General features: G+C 36.3%; 1 protein-coding gene and 1 long non-coding RNA gene across 2 annotated transcripts; both read right to left on the bottom strand.

The window, feature by feature from the left end:
• Positions 1-5,496: 5,496 nt before the first annotated feature.
• Positions 5,497-6,829, bottom strand: LOC148776870 (uncharacterized). Its single transcript, XR_016038333.1, has 2 exons — positions 6,757-6,829; positions 5,497-5,781 (listed from the first exon to the last, which is right to left on the bottom strand). It is a non-coding gene; the product is annotated as an uncharacterized LOC148776870 (long non-coding RNA).
• A 6,148-nt stretch (positions 6,830-12,977) lies between these two features.
• On the bottom strand, positions 12,978-16,458 carry LOC148776869 (olfactory receptor 4F6-like). Its single transcript, XM_088840244.1, has 2 exons — positions 16,355-16,458; positions 12,978-13,932 (listed from the first exon to the last, which is right to left on the bottom strand). The coding sequence occupies exons 1-2, from the start codon at positions 16,456-16,458 to the stop codon at positions 12,978-12,980; spliced, it is 1,059 nt and encodes a 352-aa protein (XP_088696370.1).
• Between the last annotated feature and the right edge of the window lie 5,523 nt (positions 16,459-21,981).

Here is a 21,981-nt window from a genome sequence, read left to right as displayed (position 1 = left end):
TTTTGTTCTAGAAATTCTGTCAATTGTTACTCAACAATGTCCCCCTCTCTCCTCCAGTCTTCCTGAGATATTCCTCCATTTTGCTATCACATCTTACTACTGACAGTCTCATATTCTTTTTTATGTTATAATTTACAATTGGCTAGTCGCTCTGTGGGTTTCCCGGGTAGCTCAGCTGGTAAAGAATCTGCCTGCAAGGCAGGGGACCTCTGCTCAATTCCTGGGCTGGGAAGTTCCCCTGGAGAAGGTATAGGCTACTCCCTCCAGTGTTCTTGCCTGGAGAATCCCCACGAACAGAGGAGCCTGGTGGGCTTCAGTCCATGGGGTCGCAAAGAGTCAGGAACAACTGAGTGACTAACCACAGTTGCTCTGTCTCCACTGCTAGGAGTATGAGCTTCTTAAGAGCAGGAACTATGTCTTAAACAGAAATCCTGACCAGATGAAGTTTTGTGGATTTAGGAGAGAAGGCAAGGGTTTGGATGGCTGTGGGTGTGCACATACATATGCCTCGAAAATTGACAATAATAGTTTCTTATTAAACACAATGATTTTTTTATATTATTCCCAAAGAAAACTCATGCTAGTAGAATTTTTTAAAAAGCAATTGTCATTCTAGAAATTTCCATGAGCAACATGTCAAAGATGATTCACATCAAAATCAATTCCCAAGGTCCTTTCTAGTACTTAGTGAAATATAATCCATGTCCAAAAATTTCCCTGTAAATTAAAATACAATTTAGGTGTATGAAGAGCTGCACACAACCTGAAATGACAACTTGAATTTACCTTTGGAAAGATTGGCACTTGTGTATTCAACAAGGTTCAGCAAATGCGTATTGAATTGAAAAACAGATAAGAAAGAGCTGGAGGCCAGGTACATGGGGAGAAGTTTTGTAATGTTGTAGTAGAGTTGCTGTATTCTGCTCATATAGGGGAAAGAGCTGGTGATTTTAACAGGTTATTCACTTAAATTATACTCTCTCCACTTACCTGACCTCCCCAAAAAACAAATCCCAAGAAACAATATTTTCACTATAATAGAATCTCTTAAAAACTGGTTCCCCCTTTGATCTCTGTGGTTAGTTCTCCTTACAGTTACTCCAGCTTTAACAACAGCATTGGATGACCCTTTGATGACTCAGTGACCTGAATTCCCAGGCTGTTAATTATGAGATCTCTACCTTGAATTCCCATAGCATTAAGAGAAGAAAAAATATTAGAAGTCTGATTGAAAAAGTAAATGGGAAACAAAGGAAGCTATGGTTAATAAATGATGACAACAGCATCTTCAAGGAAACTCAGCATCTCCTAACATTTGAATATCTATTAATAAATTAAATATCACTTAGACCAATACCAGTGAAAAAGGAATGCCTATTAAGACACTCATTAGTAAAAATTATTTACTATTCTATTGTAAGCATATTCCTGGACTATTCCTAGAAACCCTATACCTGCTTTTACCTCATTTATATAATTACCAAACACATTTTAGCACCTCCCTAGTGGCTCAGAGAGTAAAGCGTCTGCCTGCAATGCAGGAAACCCGGGTTCGATTCCTGGGTCGCAAGATCCCCTGGAGAAGGAAATATTAACCCACTCCAGTCCCCTTGCCTGGAAAACCCCATGCATGGAGAAGCCTGGTAGGCTACAGTCCATGGGGTTGCAAAGAGTCGGACACGACTGAGCAACTTCACTTCACTTCCACTTCACTTCCAAACACATTTTAGCCATAATAATATCTAGGAAAATAGAAATTAAATATGTTGGCAAAGGTCAATATGCTAAAGTCAAAACTAATATTCAAATGAAATAATATTCTGAATCAGGAATTTAATCCCTATACCGATGCTGCCTCTTTTTTGGATCAATGCTATAACATATTAAAAAAAATGAGCTCATATGTCTATTAAGCTTTTTGTTTTTCTGAATATTATACCTATACTATCTCATTTATTATTTAAATGGTGAGATGGAAATACAATATTCTTCCCCATCAGATGAAGAAATAAAGTTGTAATTTACCAGTTAATAGTAGAAAAGGGACAGAATGTGTGTCTTAGCATTCAGCCCTGTGTATTCTTTATTCATGAACTAAATCTAGACATACTGAATGTATCTAACTCTATAACGCTGCTCAGAAAAGTAATGTATACACACAGAAGACCAAATATCACAATTCTTATATCATTTAACATTATTATAAGAGCTCCATTTCAACAGATTGTTTCAAAAAATTGATTTTTGTTAAACTGCTATTATTCTCATTTTACAAAAAATTAGACTAATTTCTACATAACATCTAGCCTAGAGAGAAATAAGCAAAAACTTTATGTTGGAACAATAGCATTCTCTTTTATATAAGTACATATTTCCCTATCATGATTTTTTAAAAATGAGCTTAAAAAAAGGTGGAAACTAAAATCCTAATTCATAATGGAAAATAATATTTACTCATTTATCTCTTTAGCGTTGCATTTTATATATGGAGAAGAAAATGGCAACCCACTCCAGTATTCTTGCCTGGAAAATCTCATGGACAGAGGAGCCTGACAGGCTATAGTTCTGGGGTCGCAAAGAGTCGGACATGACTGAGCAATTTCACTTCACTTCACTTTTATCTTATCAAGGTAAAATTAACATAAGGTAAAATCAATCATTTGAAAGCTACAAACTGATGGCATTTAGGCTTTCATTATATTGTGGAATCATCACTTCTACCTAGTAATGTTCACATACAAGATTTTGTTTTAATACTTGTTTTTAATTCTTTGGGATTATAAAATAGGAGCATAATTGATGAGTTTTATGGTAATTCTGTTTAACTTTGTGAGGAGCTGCAAAGTAGGAAGGGTATCACCCCACTGAAATGTATTTGGCATTTTCTCATGATTACACCAGAGTTATGGGTTCAGTACAAGCATACCACAGGTGGTCTGCCATTTTGACACCTCCCATCAAATGTCTATATCATCACCATGATTTATATCTGTTGATGCTGACCTTGGTCACCTGACTGAAATGTTTCTCAGGTTGCCTCATTGTAGATTTACTTTCCTTACTCTCCACACTGCATTTTGAGGAAAGTCAGTACACTCAGCCCATACTTAAGGAATGAGTAGCTATGTTCCCCTCGATTAGGGTAGTGTGCTTCATAATTTATCTCTAATTCTCCTGCATGGGTGGTTACTCTTCTACCCCATGTACTAATTTATTCAATCATTTACATCAGTATCAAATCATGGGTATTTATAATTTGGATTATAATCTGAAACTGCTCTTGGGAATTTTATTTTCATTAGGCTCTTAAGCTTCTTTGATGTATACCTGCATCAAGTATTGTGAGTTTATGTATGTTTCCGTTCCCTTCCGTTCAGCCGCTCAGTCGTGTCCGACTCTTTGCAGCCCCGTGGACTGTAGCCTACCAGGCTTCTCCGTCCATGGGATTCTCCAGGCAAGAATACTGGAGTGGGTTACCATTTCCTTCTCCAGGGGATCTTCCCGACCCAGGGATCGAACCTGGGTCTCCCGCATTGGAGGCAGACGCTTTAACCTCTGAGCCACCAGGGAAGCCCTTATGTATGTTTGATCATCCCCTTATTTTCTGGGACCAAAAGATGCTCCTGGCTTATCTGGCATCTTTATTTCCTATTCCTACAATAGCCATTTCTCTAAAGATCCCTGGTTCCTTTAACTGGATAACAGTATTAGAAACAAACACAAGCTCGTTGTTGTTAGGCTGTCATTCCATTCAGGCACCCACAGAAGACACAGCAAATGTCTTAGAAAATATATTCAAAGTTACAGTATCATAAAAAATAATTTCACTGTACTAAAATCTCCTGGGTGTAACTTATTCATTCATTTCCCTTATGCCATGAACCCCTGACAACCACCTAACCACCACCTAACCACCTAACACTGTATCCATAGTTTTGCATTTCATACAGGTGGAATCACACAGCACATAGACTTTTCAGATTGGCTTCCTTTATGTAGCAATAGACACTTAAGGATCCTGTATATCTTTTCATGACATAATAGATTATTTCTGTTTATTACCAAATAATATTCCATTGTACAAGTGTACCACACTTTACTTAACCATTAACAGATTGAAGGATGTCTTGGATGGCTCTAGTTTTTGGTAATTATGGATAAAGCTGCAACAATTGTTCAAATGCAGATTTTGTATAAACAGAATTTTTAACTCAGTTTGGTAAATGCCCAGCAGTACTATTACTTTATCATATGGCAATACTATCATTAGATTTGTAAAGCTCTACCAAACTGTCTTCCAAATGTTTGTCTTTATTTAAAGTTGTTTTAATCAGGCTAGAGGTTTCTTTAGATTACTCTTTCATTGGTTGCCCCGTTTGGTTTCTTTAAAAGCCCCATGTCCTAGAAGTCACAGGAGTATAAGAATAACAATATTAACACCTTCATTAATTGAATAGAATGTCCACCTCCTCCACTTGTTGTGTCTCCTAACTCGGTGGAGCTGAAACACAAGATTCATTTACTCCCTAAAACATATAAATAGATACACTAGATAGAGAGGAAGTAACCGTGAAGTTTAGATAAACCCTGGGAACCTGTCCAGAGTCTCCAATCACTGAGAAATAGTGAAATGTCTGTTTAGCAAAAAAATCTCTAACAATGAGAAGGGAAGAAAATGAATAGAAAGTCACCCTGTAGATATGCTGCATTTTAGCCACCCATTCTTGATGAGCTGATGTGGAGCTGAGATGAAGGTATTTGACTCTGAGCTCTCTCAACTCCATGCTGCTGCTGCTAAGTAGCTTCAACCGTGTCTGACTCTCTGCGACCCCATAGGTGGCAGGCCACCAGGCTCCCCTGTCCCTGGGATTCTCCAGGCAATAATACTGGAATGGGCTGCCATTTCCTTCTCCACCCAACCCCATATTCAAGGTTATTTTAATGTAGTTATCATAATTAAATGTTTGTATTCCCCTATGTTAAAGATATTCATACAACAGAACCTAAATAAATGGCTTGAAGGGTTATTATCTCTGGTTTCCATTCCTAAACATAGTCAGCTAAAGTTTAATGTACAGATGTTTCGAAACTGTGTCAAGACAGAGGACCCTCCTTTGCCTGATCATCAACCAAGTTGACCAGTGGTGGATTGACATCACTGACACTATGTACATGGTTAATGTCAAATGTAATAATCTCACTCTTCTACGTCACTGTTTTCATGTCTGCTTTCCAAACCCTAACCATTCATTCTCAAAGTGTGAAAAGAACACTAAAAATGTGTAGTTACATAAATTTTCTCTTAATTTCTCTAAAAACAACCATATACATTGAACAAAATATATTTAAGCATATTATTTTAGAGTAACTGGAATTTAAAATATCCGTCAATACTGTATATCTTTCAAAGAAAAAGATTCCTCCATATTATATATTTAAAAGTGCACATGTTGGTATGTAACTGCATAGAAAACAAACTGAAACCATAACCACCAATATGTGAACAAGTTTATTCTTCTGATAAAAAGTGACAGCAATGGGCAGATAGAGACACACTATCATGTTTCCTTCTCAGACTACTAAAGTGCTGGATTCTTGTCCATAAGACTAAATCATATAATATTTTATAAATGAAAATAAGAGGTAAGCTTCCCTTATTGTTTTGTTATTTTGAATAATACTGTTAATATTGCCCTTTTGTTGAGAGCGCTTAGTTGTGTCGAACTCTTTGTGACCCCATGGACCATAGCTTGCCAGGTTCCTCTGTCCAAAAGATTATGCCTGCAAGAATACTAGAGTTAGTTGTCATTTCCTATACTAGGGCTCTTCCCCATCCACTATCATACCCATCTCTCTTGTGTCTCCTGCATTGGCAGGAGATTCTTTGGGAGCCACTTGGGAAGCCCCAATATTGCCTCGTGCCCGTTTTTCAATCATGATCATTGCTCACATAATCAGAGAAACTTTTAACACTTTAAAATTTCTCTCTATTCTTCCTTAAAACCCCAGTTCACGACTGACTGCTCTACAGCGGGCATGCTTGGTGTTCAGCACTGAGGGAGCCACTGAGCACGCACTGCCGAGTCCCTCTCCCTCTGCTCATCAGCCCATGTCCACTCACCCAAGTCATCTGGGACTAGGGACGTCAACTTAGTTCTGGGATAATGCTTTTCTTTGTTAAAAAGTTAATCAAAGAGATGTTTTAAAACTGTGCTTAACTCCACCATTAGAACTTGTATTGTTGTCCTCACCAGTTCTCACCCTGACAAAAGGCACACTTTCCAGATGATGTTCTTAATTCAGAGAGACCAGAATCAAGTGGTCTCAAAGGAACATAGCATGAGTAGCTTGAAAAATTTCCTACTCCAGAGGCCTCTCTCTATACTAAATAAATGCCTCACACTCCCCAATGAATGCTGGTCACAGCAGAAGGTAGATTCTTTGTTTTGATGCAATATGATTCCGTTTCAGATTCTATTTAGAATATGGACAATGTTTTATTCTTGGGAAGAAATGTGGTCAAATATGGTGTCTCTCTGGTAAGGAGATACACTCTGCACCTTAAATTGCTTAACTTCACCCTTAGTTCCCTTCCTTATCATATTGAAGACAATGTTTTAATGCCATATTTCCATGCACACTAATTAGAAAGGTTAGGAATTGTTGCATAACGTTCAAAAACATCAAAGATTTCTTCCAAGGTATTCGTGGGCCTTCTGGACTCTCTACATAATCAAAATGAGTACACAATCTCACAGCTATGTAGATGCCCTCTTTGAGGTAGTATTCAGGTCCTCACAGATCCACAGTCATCAGGGCCTTCAGTTTTCTTGACTTCAGGAAAACTATGTTCTAGGCATAGATCTGTAACTGTAATTAACAGAAATTTCCAAATATTGAGAAAAGTGATAGTTACTAATTTAACTCAGGAACGAACCTGATAGAGATTATGGAGAGAAATCTTTCAAAGCCTATAATAGTCAATAGTCACCCTGGAAATGGAATTATGCTCTTGGAACTGAACAGGAGACACAGACTGACCGCACAGATGAAGGACTGGCATCAGAGAGAATCAGGATTGCGCTCCAGTCAAGCTATGTCCCAGCTCTGAGACTCTAACAGGTTACACTGGGAGCCAAACTCAGAATAGTAACAAATATTTCACTTATTTTATTTTATTTGGTTATTGTGAAGATTATTTTAGACAATATGGGTGAAAATTCTAGCATATGGGAGGTATTCAGAGAGAGAGAGACAAAGAGAAAGTTTTAGCTTTCCCATGACGTGAAATTAGCAACTCAAAGAAGAAAATAAAATGTCCCATTTATTTTTATTTTTAATTGTCCTAACATTTGATTTTTTGTGTGTGAGTTCTGCTCTAACTCATTTGATTTTCAACTATGCTCTTAGAATCTTTAGGCTTACTTTTCCTACTTAGGGTAGAGTTGAAAATTACATACCTATTTCATATAATTATTTTAACAGTATTATTAATACAGTTTTTATATAATTATCTTAGCAGTAATACTTTGCCCTTTGCAATTTAACTAAAATAATATTTACAACTTATTACGTTACGATTAGGTGAAAAAGTAGGCATAAGCTTTTATTCTTTGATAAATCATACACCACCTACAATCTATTTCTTTTTCACTGAAGTGCTCAAAAGTGATCACAGATCATAGTAAGAAAATATTCAATAAATTCCTGTTTACCACACTGGAAAAAATTAAAAGCCCCTCCTACATCTATTATTTTCTAATTTTCTTTTTATTTTCATCCTTGGTACCTGATAAATCAATGGATTTAAGCCAAACTTGTATCATCAATAGCTTCAGTTACAGACAACAGGAAGATTATATTCAGGTAAAACTTCAGGGCCACAGCATTGAATTAATCATAATTCTTTATTCATAGTATATCCACAAATTCCTCAATGTCTATTTTGAATTTGCTTGTTTATTTACAAACAAAACTATAGCTATAAAAACATGACTAATATAAGACCTAAATAGCTCATAATATCATACAGTTGATAATGTGTGCATACTCATCCTGATCCTTACTTCCCCACAGCTGGAGTTACTTACATCATTTAAAATACATAGCTTATACATAGAAGTCCCTACAAAATACACCATTTTTTATTGCTGTTCACTTTATAAAAATTATGATAACCTCTTTTTTCTTCATTACTATGTCTCAAAAAGCTACATTTCTGTCATTTAATATAGTTGTATTTTATATGTTGTTTCTGAATAATATTCCACTGTCCTGTTTATATGTATAATTATAAATATCTCCATATATACAGTTGTAAGAATTTATCTCAAGCATGCAAATGAGACTGAAATTGCTGGACCACAGGATGTTTGAGTGTTGAGCTTTACAAGAAAAGGACAGTTTTTTTCCAAATTGACAATGTAAGTAAATGCTTCCATCAGCAATAAATAAGAAAACTGCTTGATTCAGAAAATATATGTTTTTTCTTCAGATAAAATTAGAATAAACTGAACTAAATGGAAGAAGCAACAGCCTGTATTTCATGGGGTCACAAAGAGTCAGACACGACTGAGCGACTGAACTGAACTGAACTGAACCAGTCCATAGTGTACAGATTTATTTTTCTTGGGCTGTGTGATTTATGGGACCTCCAGGCCTTCCTCCTAGTGATATTTTACTCACTTTACTTAATCACCATATTAGGCAATATCGTCAATGTGCTGCTAATTATTGCTGACCTTCATCTCTACTCCCCTATGTACTTAATACTAGTCAATCTTTCATTCATTGATTGACTTATGCCTTTCATCAGTAACCGCTCCTAAACTGACCTCAGACTTTCTCAAAGCAAACAAGACCATCTCCCTTAGAGCATGCATGTGTCAGATTTTTTTTTTTTTGGACATTTTTTTTGAGGGGGTGAAATGGTGCTGCTTGTGTCCAAGGCCTATGACTTTTATGTGGCCATCTGCAAGCCACTCCATTACTCTAGCATCCTGAACACACAAATGTGCATTCAGCTAGTGATGACATCATGGATCACTGGCTTTGTGCATTCAATAAGCCAACTAACTATAACTATATAACTGCCTTTCTGTGGATCCAGAGAATTGGATAGTATTTTCTGTGATATTCCATTGGTGATCAAGCCAGCTTTCTTGGACACTTATGTTTTAGAAATGTTGATTCATGCTTACAGTGGGGTACTGGCCACCATCTGCTTCATTCTACTGCTGATCTCTTACTTTTATATTCTGCTCACTGTCTGCCATCAATCCAGGGGCAGGGCATCCAAGGCTCTCTCCACTTGCACTGCCCATGTCACGATGGTCATGTTATTCTTTGGCCTTGTATCTTCATCTCTCTTTTCCCACTCAGCACCACTTGAGTGGGCAAGTTCCTTGCTGTATTTTATGCTATCATCACACCACTACTAAATCCAGTCATTTATACTTTAAGAAACAAAGAGATTAGAAATGCCATTAAGTGGCTATGATGACAGACTGTGGATTTCTGTTGGTATTTCATCATCTCAAATTATCAGAATGTCTTCTGTGAGCACCCTAAATTAGCCACACCTATCCTGTTACTGAAAACTGTGAAGAGTTCCCCAATTCACATATAGAAATCATGTATATCTCTTGAAGAAAGTTTTGTATCAATTCTTTAGTGTTCTAGAATTGCAAAAATGAGTTCCTATTTGAGAAATGTGGCCAGTCTTTATAAACATGATTTTGATTGGTCTCAAGAATGACTTGAAATTAGTAAGAATTTTAATGTTAATTATTTTGATTCTTACTATTACTACAACACTGACCACACTATCAGGAAATTTTCTATTCAATGAATTTCTTAACAGAGCATTTTACATAGGCCTTCTCTAAAGTTTTCTTTAATAAGTTAGTGCATTATATTGCTATATTTATCTTTATAAAATGATAAATTAGTCTATCAATTAGATAACATTCTATTATCTTCTATAAACATATATATATAAGTAATTATTAAATATTTCAAATCATATTCAGAAAGGAAATTGAATCATAATCCTCATCTGGAGAGTTTTTTCTCTTTCATCATGTTTTAGACGTTTGTGAAACAGTGTAATATCTTTAAAAGATGTGGAATTTAGAAAGATGGTAACAATAACCCTGTGTGAGAGACAGCAAAAGAGACACAGATGTATAAACAGTCTTTTGGACTCTGTGGGAGACAGCGAGGGTGGGATGATATGGGAGAATGGCATTGAAACATGTAAATTATCATATGTGAAACAAATCGCCAGTCCAGGTTCGATGCATGATACAGGATGCTTGGGGCTGGTGCACTGGGATGACCCAGAGGGATGGGATGGAGAGGGAGGTGGGAGGGGGATTCAAAATGGGGAACGCATGTACACCCGGGGCAGATTCATGTCACTGTATGGCAAAACCAATACAATATGTAAAGTAATTAGCCTCCAATTAAAATTAATAAAAAAATAAATAAATAATAAATAAAATCAGATTTAAACCTGAAAAAAAATACAAGTGAAGTGAAATTCACTTAGTCGTGTCCAACTCTTTATAACCCAATGGACTATACAGTCCGTGGAATTCTCCAGGTCAGAATACTGGAGTGGGTTAGCCTTTCCCTTCTCCAGGGGATCTTCCCAAACCAGGGATTGATCCCGGGTCTTCCACATTGCAGGTGGATTCTTTGCCAGCTGAGCTATCAGGGAAGCCCATTAAATACAAAGATGGCTATATCAACAACCTTCGGAGATTTTGCTTTTTTCCTTCCTAGTCATAAATGGGTTAGGCAGTTCATCATTCAGTTCAGTTCAGTGGCTCAGTCGTGTCTGACTCTTTGCGACCCCATGAATCACAGCATGCCAGGCCTCCCTGTCCATCACCAACTCCTGGAGTTCACCCAAACTCATGTCATCGAGTCAGTGATTAGGTAGGTCAAAAAATGTAGCTTTGGAATAAACTATCCACTTAATTCACTGAAGTGTTCAAATAGCCTGTAAGAACTAGATTATGTTCAGAACTTATAGATAATTTATTACTACATTAAGGAAAACTTTTCTTCAGAAATCTTCCTTAAAATCTTATACAAGTTTACATCCATTTATATGAAATCGATGGATCTAGAAATACTACAAATTTCCTATTCCTTTCTAAAGATGACATGATCCTTTGTATTTTGCAAATTTTAATAAAGAATCTCTCTTAAATTCATAATATTGCACATTTCCTTTTCATTTCTAAAATCACTTGGTTCTTTCTGAGATACTCTGTTCCTCTGTGTAATTTTTTTCAGGTTTTCGGTTTCTTAATGTCTTTTAACTATATCTTTTAACTTATTTTTTGCTCTCTTCTAATTTCACAAATTGTGTCTTATGTGGTCTGCTTCTCTTAACTCATTACCCACTAATTATCAATCACATATCCCTGCTTCTTGCATATTCCACAATTAATTTTTTCTATGTTACACATTATATATAAAAGATCATGTAGCGTTGATATAATAAATCCTTCAGAAATGATCTACTCCTTCCTCTCTGAGGCATAAAATGTTAAGGTGTGATCACTTCAGTCCGATCAAGTACTACCCTATTGATTCTGCAGTGTAATTTTTATAAGACTTGGTACATTTAAGGTTTGCTCCTGTTCCTTGGATATATCCCTTCCACATTTGGATTATGATTCTAATAGATCTTTTGCTCCTCAATCTGATCGAGTTCAGGTGGTTCAGTATTGCCTTTCAGAACTGTTGAGCTTAGAACTTTAGTCTTCTCCATTCTCCTGCTACTTTCAAAAGTAAGACAAATTCCTCAATCAGAGTTCTGGCTTTATATTGTACTTTCTAATTGAATGTACCTAAAAAGAATCCACTAAAAATATAAATCAAAACAACAAAATAATGTGAACAGGAAAAATATGAAATACAAACTGATTGCCTAACCCTGAAAGAATTGTGGATCGCAAATACTCAGGACACAGGGTCCTTTCATAGCTTCACAGTGAACCTGGCTCAGTCTTCTAGCTGTCAAAGCAAGCCAAAAATTAAATAGGCTTTGTAATTTACACAGATCATACACACTAACACATATTTAAGACCCAAGTATTGAGACACGGTAGAGTTATATGAGTTACTAGAGAAAACAGTCAGCAAAAAATTTGCATAGAATAGTTGTTGGATAATAATAATACCATCCAGGCTATAGTCAGATCAACACATTTTGATATTTGAGGGATATTCATTGATGGATTAAGTCACAGTTTCAAAAATTGTGAAATACCAACATATACATAAATTTCCCTGTCCTAAGTCAACTGCAGATGACTTGAGTCCATTTGAAATGAAACAAGCAAGGGAAGCATATTTTCAAACTCATAAAACATACTGTTTATGAGGTTCTCCTTCTTGTTTTCCTTCCCAGTATCTGTCAGTCTCTATTATAGCATCTGATCCATTTTCTCTCTACTCCACTTCTCACTTGCTGTTTTTTACCCAGGTCATAAATACTCAAAGACACATATTTCTGTCTTTCAGAAAGAAAAATAAATTTAATTTATGATAAATAATTATTTATTATTTAATTATTCATATCCAGCATTTAAATTTTAGAGTTAGATATTTCACAACTTTCTGAAAATTTGCATAAGTAAGTTCTACATTACTTAATTGAATTAATAAAATTCAGTTGATTAATTGAATATAGGCAGTCTGATGCATAAGGCCATACTTTCAGTAGACACTAGTCTATAATCATTGTTTTTTCAAAAATATCCAAATACTTATCGAGGCTTTAATTTGGCTGACAAACAAGTCTTTATCTAGAGAGTTAACTTGATAATTCAATGTAACAACATAATCAATGGTCTAAATTATAAAATGGTAACTTCAGAAAAAACAGCCCCAAATTTGTATATAACCACTTGTATTTCATGAAGTTGCTTGAAATAACCTGTGCTCCCATGAGTTACTTAAGAGATCTTCCAACTCAAGAACTGACTACACAGTCTCCTCATCACCATCTTCATGTCCTTGTTCCTCAATGTGTAAATGGCAGGATTCAGGACGGGTGTAACCGAGAAGTCTAAAACGGCAAGAAACTTATCCACTGTCACTGTGGGAAATGGCCACATGTAAACAAAGATGCATGGTCCAAAGAACAAAACCACCACAGTGATGTGTGCTGACAGAGTAGAGAAGGCCTTGTACAAGCCACCTGAAGAGCGTCTCCATACAGTGACCAGAATGAAAACGTAGGACATAATCAGTAAGAAGAAAGTGCCCATGGATATGAACCCACTGTTGGCAGTGACCATGAATTCCATTCTGTAGGAATCGATGCAGGCAAGTCTGATAAACCAAGGAAGGTCACAGTAAAAGCTGTCGATTTCACTAGGACCACAGAAAGGCAAATGGATCACAAAAGCTAACTGGACCACTGAGTGAATCAGGCCAATAGCCCAAGCACCACACACGAGCAAAAGGCACACCCGTGGGCTCATGATGGTCAGGTAGTGCAGGGGCTGACATATGGCCACATATTGGTCTAAGGCCGTGGCAGTGAGCAGCACCATCTCAGATCCACCCAGGGTGTGAAGAACAAATATCTGGGTGACACACCCCTGGAAGGATATGGTTTTGTGCCCAGAGTACAGGTCAGAGATCCTCTTAGGCACTGTTAAGGTAGAAAGACACAAATCAATAGATGAGAGGTTGGCTAAAAGGAAGTACATGGGGGAATGTAGGTGAGGGTCAAAGGTCACTGCAAACACAACAAGGAGATTCCCTAGAACAACTGTTACATACAACACTGTAGAGAAGGCGAGGAGGAAATGCTGCACTGGTCTAGAGGTAGAAAGTCCCAGGAACACAAACTCAGACACAGAAGTGTCATTTCTTTCACACACTGGCTTTTTTTGATGGTACCTAAAATCCAGAAACAAAATAACCAAAGAATTTATCAAATGTTACTATTTAAAGGAACAGATTTAAGCGTTTATCAAATTCGGTTTTATGAAGAAAAAAATTTTCACTAACAGCCATTAATATGTTATGAAAATATCATGCATTAATTTATTTCTTCAAGTAACACAACTAATGAGTGTAACTCATATCCTATGAGTATCAACTATATTCTAAGTCCAAAGTCAAGGTCTGAGGTGAAACAGAAATTCTGACTTTTGAAGTTTTACAGGTTTGATCTAGAGTAGATACAGGTAGATCAACATTAAATAACTTTAAATACAGTTTCGTCTCTGACAACTAATTTGAAGGAAATATCAGACGGCTATGATAATGTGACACATCACCATCATGATTATTTAGGCTCTGCAAAATATGAGTTATCATTGAAATTGAGTAGGCCAGACTTTGGAAATGCCGTGTGCAAAGGCCCTGAGACACAAGGCCCGGGGGACGAGAATATGCATGACTAAGGTCAGGCTAGAGAAATAGGCCAAACAGGATGAAATCTTCAATCCACAATAAGAATTCTGCTTTTTACCCTAAGAGCAGTAGAAAATCTGGGGGGATATTCAGCTCTAGCTGATCATATTTCTGTTTTCAGAGAGTTAAAAAAACCTCTATGTAAAGAATGGAAGGAAGGGGCCAGAATAAATGGGTAACCTCAATAGACTATTGAAGAATCATAACCATATCACACCAGTTTGGACAGTGTGAATTATTCAGTCAATGGTGTTGGCACAACAGATAAACTTGTAAATACATAGATTATGGCCTCTCATCATAAACTCAAGAAAGTTTCAAAATGATATTTAAACATCAAAAAGGGTAACAAACCAAAAGAAAGAAAAATAATATTTAAACAAACATTTAACATCTAAAAGTCATTCTAAGAATATCTCATTAACAAATGAGGGAGGAAAAATAGTTGGCACTATCCATAATATTCAGTTCTTACTATACTTAGATACAGGTATATGTACAAAGTTTGCATACACAGCTACATAGATATCTTATATGGATGTATAAGCACTATAAAATAAAAATTAAAAACACACTGAAAAACAAGTTATAAAATATCAGACAGATGACTAATATTTATATTATGAAATTAGTTCCTCCAGATAGATAAAGATAGAAAGCATGGTATACCAAATTTACAATGAGAAAAACGTCTAAGACTACTGACACAAAAGAAGTCCTAATAGCTGACAGTCACATGAAAAGTAAAACTCTCACTAGTACTCAAAGAAATGTAAATAAGATTGCGTTGGGTGCTATTCTGTATTAACAAATTTCAAAGGTTTAAAAAATTGATGAAATCATGGATGAGGCTACAAGGAAAAAATCACATTCATACACTGATAAAGAGAAAAGAAATTCAATTTGTTTAGAAGTTACTTTAGAATTAGATTCCTAAACTTCAAAATTTTCACTGTTTATGACTAAGTCAAGTAAAAACATATACACACTACTATTTACAAAATAAATAAATAGCAAAAACTATTCTATAGCAGAGAAAATATATTTAATATCTTGCAATAATTTCTAAAGGAAAAGAATTTGCAAAAGAATATATATGTATATATAGAGAGATATAGACATATATATATGAATGAATCACTTTGCTATATACCTAAAACATACAAAATGATTAATCAACTATACTTCAATAAAGGAAGAAAATTTTCTTAGTGTATTGAAACTAGATAAACTAACAGTTAAGCTACAAGAGGCATCAATGATAAAATATTATTAAAAAATTTATAAATAACATAAATGTCTGCAATGAAGCATATTCATAGTTAAATATGAATTAAATATTCATAGTTCTTTCATCTTGGAAGAGTATTATTACTCATATATAGAAATAAAATACATTGCAATGAAATATATGAATAACAGACATTTAAAAACTGAGAAGTTCACAAGAAAGATATAAAGGAAATCCATTTTTAAAACTTGTATGTCTAAGGAGAAAATAGAAAATGCATATCTTTAATTCTTATCACTAAATTGTTCCTGTCCAGGCTTATATGCATTTAGTTTGAGCCATAAGAGATTATTCTTTCAGTCAGTTCATATTTGATCAAATGCCAGTTTTATAGAGTTCAACCTAATATACATTCTATTTTTTTATTCATAATATTAAACTACTGTATCTTGGTGCCTCAGAGGTTAAAGCATCTGCCTCTAATGCGGGAGACCCGGGTTCAATCCCTGGGTCGGGAAGATCCCCTGGCGAAGGAAACGGTAACCCACTCCAGTATTCTTGCCTGGAGAATCCCATGGACGGAGAAGCCTGGTAGGCTACAGTCCACGGGGTCGCATAGAGTTGGACACGACTGAGCGACGGAACGGAACGGAACTGTATCTTGAAACAAACCAAATTACTGATGCTTGTTCCACATCTGAATTGAATACCAGGAGTCCCCCACTTGCACTGCCACCACTAAGCTTTCCTCCAGGCCCCACACCACTAACAACCATGCTGTCTCTTGTCACTCCTCCCTTGGCATTCCACACCACGCCTGGGCTCTCCTGTGGGCATAATCTTCACTGCCTAAGAGAGAAAGCAGCATAAGCCGGTTGGAGCCCCTTGAAACTGTTACAGCCGAGAACAGACATGTAGGCAGCCAGGCCAGTCAGGAAGGAAATAGTGAGGGTAATGGATGGGAAGTGGGTCTTGCAGCCAAAAGGAAACACTGCAGGGGTGGTGCCAGGAGGCCCTGATACAGGGGCAGTGAATGGAGGTTTTTATAGCCAATAACTGGGAACAAATTAGAACTGGACAGAACAAGGGAGAATGAATAGGACAATCATCAGAGTTAAGTGCAGTGGGTGTGACATTTCAAAGGAGCTATAATCAAACCTGTATCTAAAGGCTTTGATCATGCAATATGTAGATTTCAAAATATACATTGTCTGGTATACAAAACAATGTATATTCACTTTGTTTCCATATGTAAAAAATATTTAAAACTGTTTCAAAGACCAATAAAAGGTCAGTTTTTTAAAAAGTAGTAATTAAAAATTTTTAGTGGTAGTAAGAAAATTAGGTGATTATTTTTTCCTGTTTTTCTCTTTAATTATCAATGAATGGATAAAGCAAATGTGATACACACACACAACACACAAACACTAGCATAACATTCAACTTAAAAAGCAAAAATTTCCTGCCATCTCCAAAAGGCACAAGAGTAACTTGTTATTAAACATGGAGAAAGTGAAATAAGCCAGTCACAGAAAGAAAAGCACTGCATGCTATCATACATGAGAAATCATTGCAATTCAGAAACTTAGTTAAATTTGATGGTACATGAAAATTCAGGATCTGTTCTCATGAGTAATCATAAGGTTATCATCATCTAGATGTGAAGGCAAAGTATTAGAGTAAGATATTTGTGTGTGTATTTCCATAGCCTGCAAAAACTGTTACATGATGATCAGTTCAGTTCAGTTGCTCAGTCGTGTCCGACTCTCCACAACCCCATGAATCACAGCACGCCAGGCCTCCCTGTCCATCACCAACTCCCGGAGTTCACTTTTAAATTGGTAAAATACTGATGGCAGTCTTTTATACGTATTTAAATAACTGGAAACAACTAAAACAACCACCCAAATACTGGATTAAATCAAGAGCCTCTAGTAGCAAAAGCAGAATTCTTTTTATGAAACTATGTTTGTACATGAAAAAAAGTTCCAAAACTACACATCAAATATGACAAACAGTGAATCCTCAAAATAGGATACATGTGGCTTTCATCTCCTAAGGCCTACATTTCTGTATTATTTAAATGGTCTAAAACAACCTGGTATTGGCTTTTGACTTAAAAATGAAATTTATTGTGAAAATACAGAATAAGAGTCCCAGATGTATAACCCAGCAAATTCAGATTGTAGTGATGGTAGTTTAATCATGCATTCAAAAACTGAAATAAAGTTTTACAAGTGTGTCAACAGCTGTTTACTCATAGAACATCACAATAGCACCTTAACAAAAAGTGTTGTCCATAAGAAATCAATGGCCGAGAAAAAAATCTTCTATTTGTGGCAGTCTACTGCTGCTGCTACTGCTGCTAAGTCGCGTCAGTCGTGTCCGACTCTGTGCGACCCCATAGACGGCGGCCCAACAGGTTCCTCTGTCCCTGGGATTCTCCCAGCAAGAACACTGCAGTGGGTTGCCGTTTCCTTCTCCAATGCATGAAAGTGAAAAGTGAAAGTGAAGTCACTCAGTTGTGTCCGACTCAGCAACCCCATGGACTGCAGCCTACCAGGCTCCTCCATCCATGGGATTTTCCAGGCAAGAGTACTGGAGTGGGGTGCCATTGCCTTCCCTGAGTCTACTGCTAGGGGCTATAAAATATATCTATCATTTAGCTGACTGATACTAGTAAGGAAAGAGATGAAAAGAGAGGAGACAGACCACACAGGGACAGTAGTAAAAAGAAAAAGGAGAAAACAGAAACAAGCAAGAAGGAATAGCAATTAAACAATTAAAAAGGAAGCAGTCAGAACAGCATACCTTAGGAGTGGTTCCTGAGTCTTTTTTGCCTGCTCACCAATTAAAAACTCTCAGTAACTTCTCTCTTCACAATGTCTCAGCAAGACACATAATGCAACAGACTACAACCCATTTTCCCAGCCTCTAATCTCACAACTCCACCTTATAAATCTCTTGAACTACTAGGACAATTGTTCTTTCATTGAGATGAGGGTTACTCATACTTTTGTTCTGCTCTATAGTTTTCCCTGCATTTTCCCCTTGGCCAATTACTTCTTGTTCTAAAATTTCTGTCAGTTATTCCTCAGAGGGGTGATACACCCCGTCTCTCCTCCACTCTGTATGAGATATTCCTCCACCCTGCTATCACATCTTACTTGTGAGGTTCTCATGATAACTTTTTCATGACAATATAATTCACAATTGACTAGTTTTTCTGTCTCCTCTGCAAACAGTATGAGCTTCTTGAGAGCAGGGACTATGTTTTAGTCAGAAATTCTGACCATACGAAATTGTGTGAATTTGGGAGAGAAGACAAGGGGTTGGATGGCTGTGAGCATGCATGTGCAAATAAACACCTCAAAACTGATAATAGTTTCTTGGCAAACACACTGGGTTTTTATATTATTCTCATTGAAAACTGACGCCAGTGGAATTAAAAAGCAAAATTCATTCCAGAAATTTCCATGAAAAAAATGACAGGTCAAAGATGATTCACATCAAAACCAATTCTCAAGGTCCTTCCTAGTTCTAAGTGAAATATAATCCATGTCCAAAAATTTCCCTGTGAATTAAGACACAGTGCAGGCATATGAAGAGCTTCATGCCTCGAGAAAACTCAGACTTCCCCTTGGAAAGACTGGCACTTGTATAGGTTCAACTAGTTTCAACAAATGCATGTTGAATTGAAAAATAGAAATAGAGATAAGAAAAAGTGGAAGGCAAGGTGCAGGGGGCAGGGGGGTAGAATTTTTGAAATGTTGTAGCAGAGTTGCTATACTTTGCCCATTGACGGAAAACAGCTGGTAATTTTAACAGGCTCTTCATTTAAATTATACTGTCCCCACTTACCTGACCTTACCACGCCCCCCAAAAAAGGTCCCAGAAAACAATATTTTCACTATAAATGAACCTCTTAAGAAGTGTTTCCCTCTTTGATCTCTGTGGTTAGTACTCCTTACAAGTACTCCAGCTCTAACAACACTTTTGTGTGGCCCTTTGATGACTCAGTGACCTGAGTCCCCAGGCCGTTTATTATGAGATCTCTACCGTGAATTCCCATGCCATTAAGAAAAGAAAAAATATTAGAAGCTTGATTTAAAAAGTAAATGCAAATAAAAGGAAGCTATGATTCATAAACTGTGACAGCAAAATATATTCAAGGAAACTAGCATCTCCTAATATTTTAATAGCTACTGATCAATATCATTTAGACCAACACTAGTGAAAAAGAAATGCCTATTAACACACTCATTAGTAAAAATTATTTCAAATTCTAATGGAAACATATTCATACAATATTCCTAGAAACCCTATCCCTGCTTTTACCTCATTGATATAATTACCAATCCCATTTTGGCCATGATAATATCTTAAAAATAGAAATAAATATGTTGGCAAAGTTCAGAATACTAAAGTCAAAATGAAAATTCAAGTGAAATAATATTTTGATTTCAAAGTCTATAAATTCATTCCCTAGCTATGCTGCCTCTTTTTTAGATCAATGCCACGATGTATTAAAAAGAAGTTCACAAGTCTATTAAGCTTTTCACTTGTCTGAGTATAATAACTATATAATCTCATTTCTTATGTCTAACCAAACAGTGAGATGGAAATCCCATATTCTTCCTCACCTGATGAGAAATAAGACTGTGACTTTTCAGTTAAGGGGAAATAATTTGTGTGCCTTGGCATTTAGCACTGTGATTTTTTTATTCATTAATTAACTCTGGACATACTGAATACCTCTAACTCTATAATTCTGCTCAGAAAAGAAATGTGTACACACAGAAGATCAAATATCACCATTCTTATAAAATTTCACATTATTATAAGAGCTACATTTCAACATATTGTACTAAAATTCTTTTTGTTAAACTGCTATTATTCTCATTTTACAAAAATTTAGACTAATTTCTACATAACATTCAGCCTAGAAAGAAATGAGCAAAAACTTAGTGTTAGAATTGTAGCATTCTCTTTTACATCAAAAATACACATTATCCAAGTACAGTTTAAAAAAAAAAATAAGCTAAAAAAAGTTAATAACTAAAACCATAATTCATAGTGGAAAATAATATTTACTAATTTATCTTTTTAGTGTTACATTTTATGTTATCAAGATAAATTAATATAATGTAAAATCAACCATTTGAGAGCTGCAAACCAATGGCATTTAGGCATATTGTGGGATCATCACTTTGACCTAGTTCCAAACTATTTTCATTCATGTTGAAATGTGTATCTGATACACATTTGTGGCTGAATGATATTCCTTTGTATGGATTACCACATTTATCAATCCATTCATCAGCGGATGAACAGTTGGATGAACACCTTTGCCCATTTTGAATAGTTCTAGATATTCATGTACAAGTTTTTAAATCTTTGGGGTTGAAGATTAGGAGCAGAATTGGTGAGTTCTATGATAATTCTGGCCACCTCATGCGACAAGTTGACTCACTGGAAAAGACTCTGATGCTGGGAAAGGTTGGGGGCGGGAGGAGAAGGGGACAACGGAGAATGAGATGGCTGGACGGCATCACCGACTCTGTGGACATGAGTTTGAGTGAACTCCGGGAATTGGTGACGGACAGGGAGGCCTGGCGTGCTGTGATTCATGGGGTCGCGGAGAGTCGGACACGACTGAGCGACTGGACTGAACTGAATGATAATTCTGTTTAACTTTGTGAGGAACTGCAAAGTAGGAAGGGTATCACCCCACTGAAATGTATTTGGCATTTTCTCATGATTACACCAGAGTTATGGGTTCAGGGGAAGCACACCACATGTGATCTGCCATTTTTGACACCTCCCATCAAGTGTCTCTACCATCACCATGCTTTATGTCTGTTGATGTTGACCCTGATCATCTGACTGAAATGTCAGGTTCCCTCACTGTAGATTTACTTTCCATACTATCCACACTGTATTTTGAGAAAAGTCACTACACTCAGCCCACACTTAAGGAATGAGTAGCTATGCTCCCATTGATTAGGGTAGCGTGCTACACAATTTATCTCCAATTCTCCTGCATGAGTGATAACTTTGCTACCCCATCCACTAATTTATTCAATCATTTATATTAGTATGAAACCATGGATATTTATTTTATAATCTGGATTATAATCAAATACTGCTATTGGGAGCATTTTCATTTGGCTCTTAAGCCTCTTTGATGTATATCCACATCAAGTTTTGTGAGTTTATATATGTTTGAGCATTCCCTTATTCTCTGGGACTAAAAGATGCTCCCAGATTATCTTGTATCTTAATTTCCTATTCCAACA

This window comes from Moschus berezovskii, chromosome 9 (assembly GCF_049115385.1).
Source record: "Moschus berezovskii isolate FMDL1 chromosome 9, NW_MosBer_1.0, whole genome shotgun sequence".
Lineage (NCBI taxonomy): Eukaryota > Metazoa > Chordata > Mammalia > Artiodactyla > Moschidae > Moschus > Moschus berezovskii.
This window is presented reverse-complemented; position numbering and strand designations above follow the sequence as displayed.

Coding starts and splice junctions, on each gene's coding strand:
- LOC148776869 (XM_088840244.1), bottom strand. CDS start 16,458: ATGGTTGTTAGTGGTGTGGGGCCTGGAGGAAAGCTTAGTGGTGGCAGT. Junction 13,933..16,354: donor GAACAAGCATCAGTAATTTG/GTTTGTTTCAAG, acceptor TCTGGATTTTAG/GTACCATCAAAAAAAGCCAG.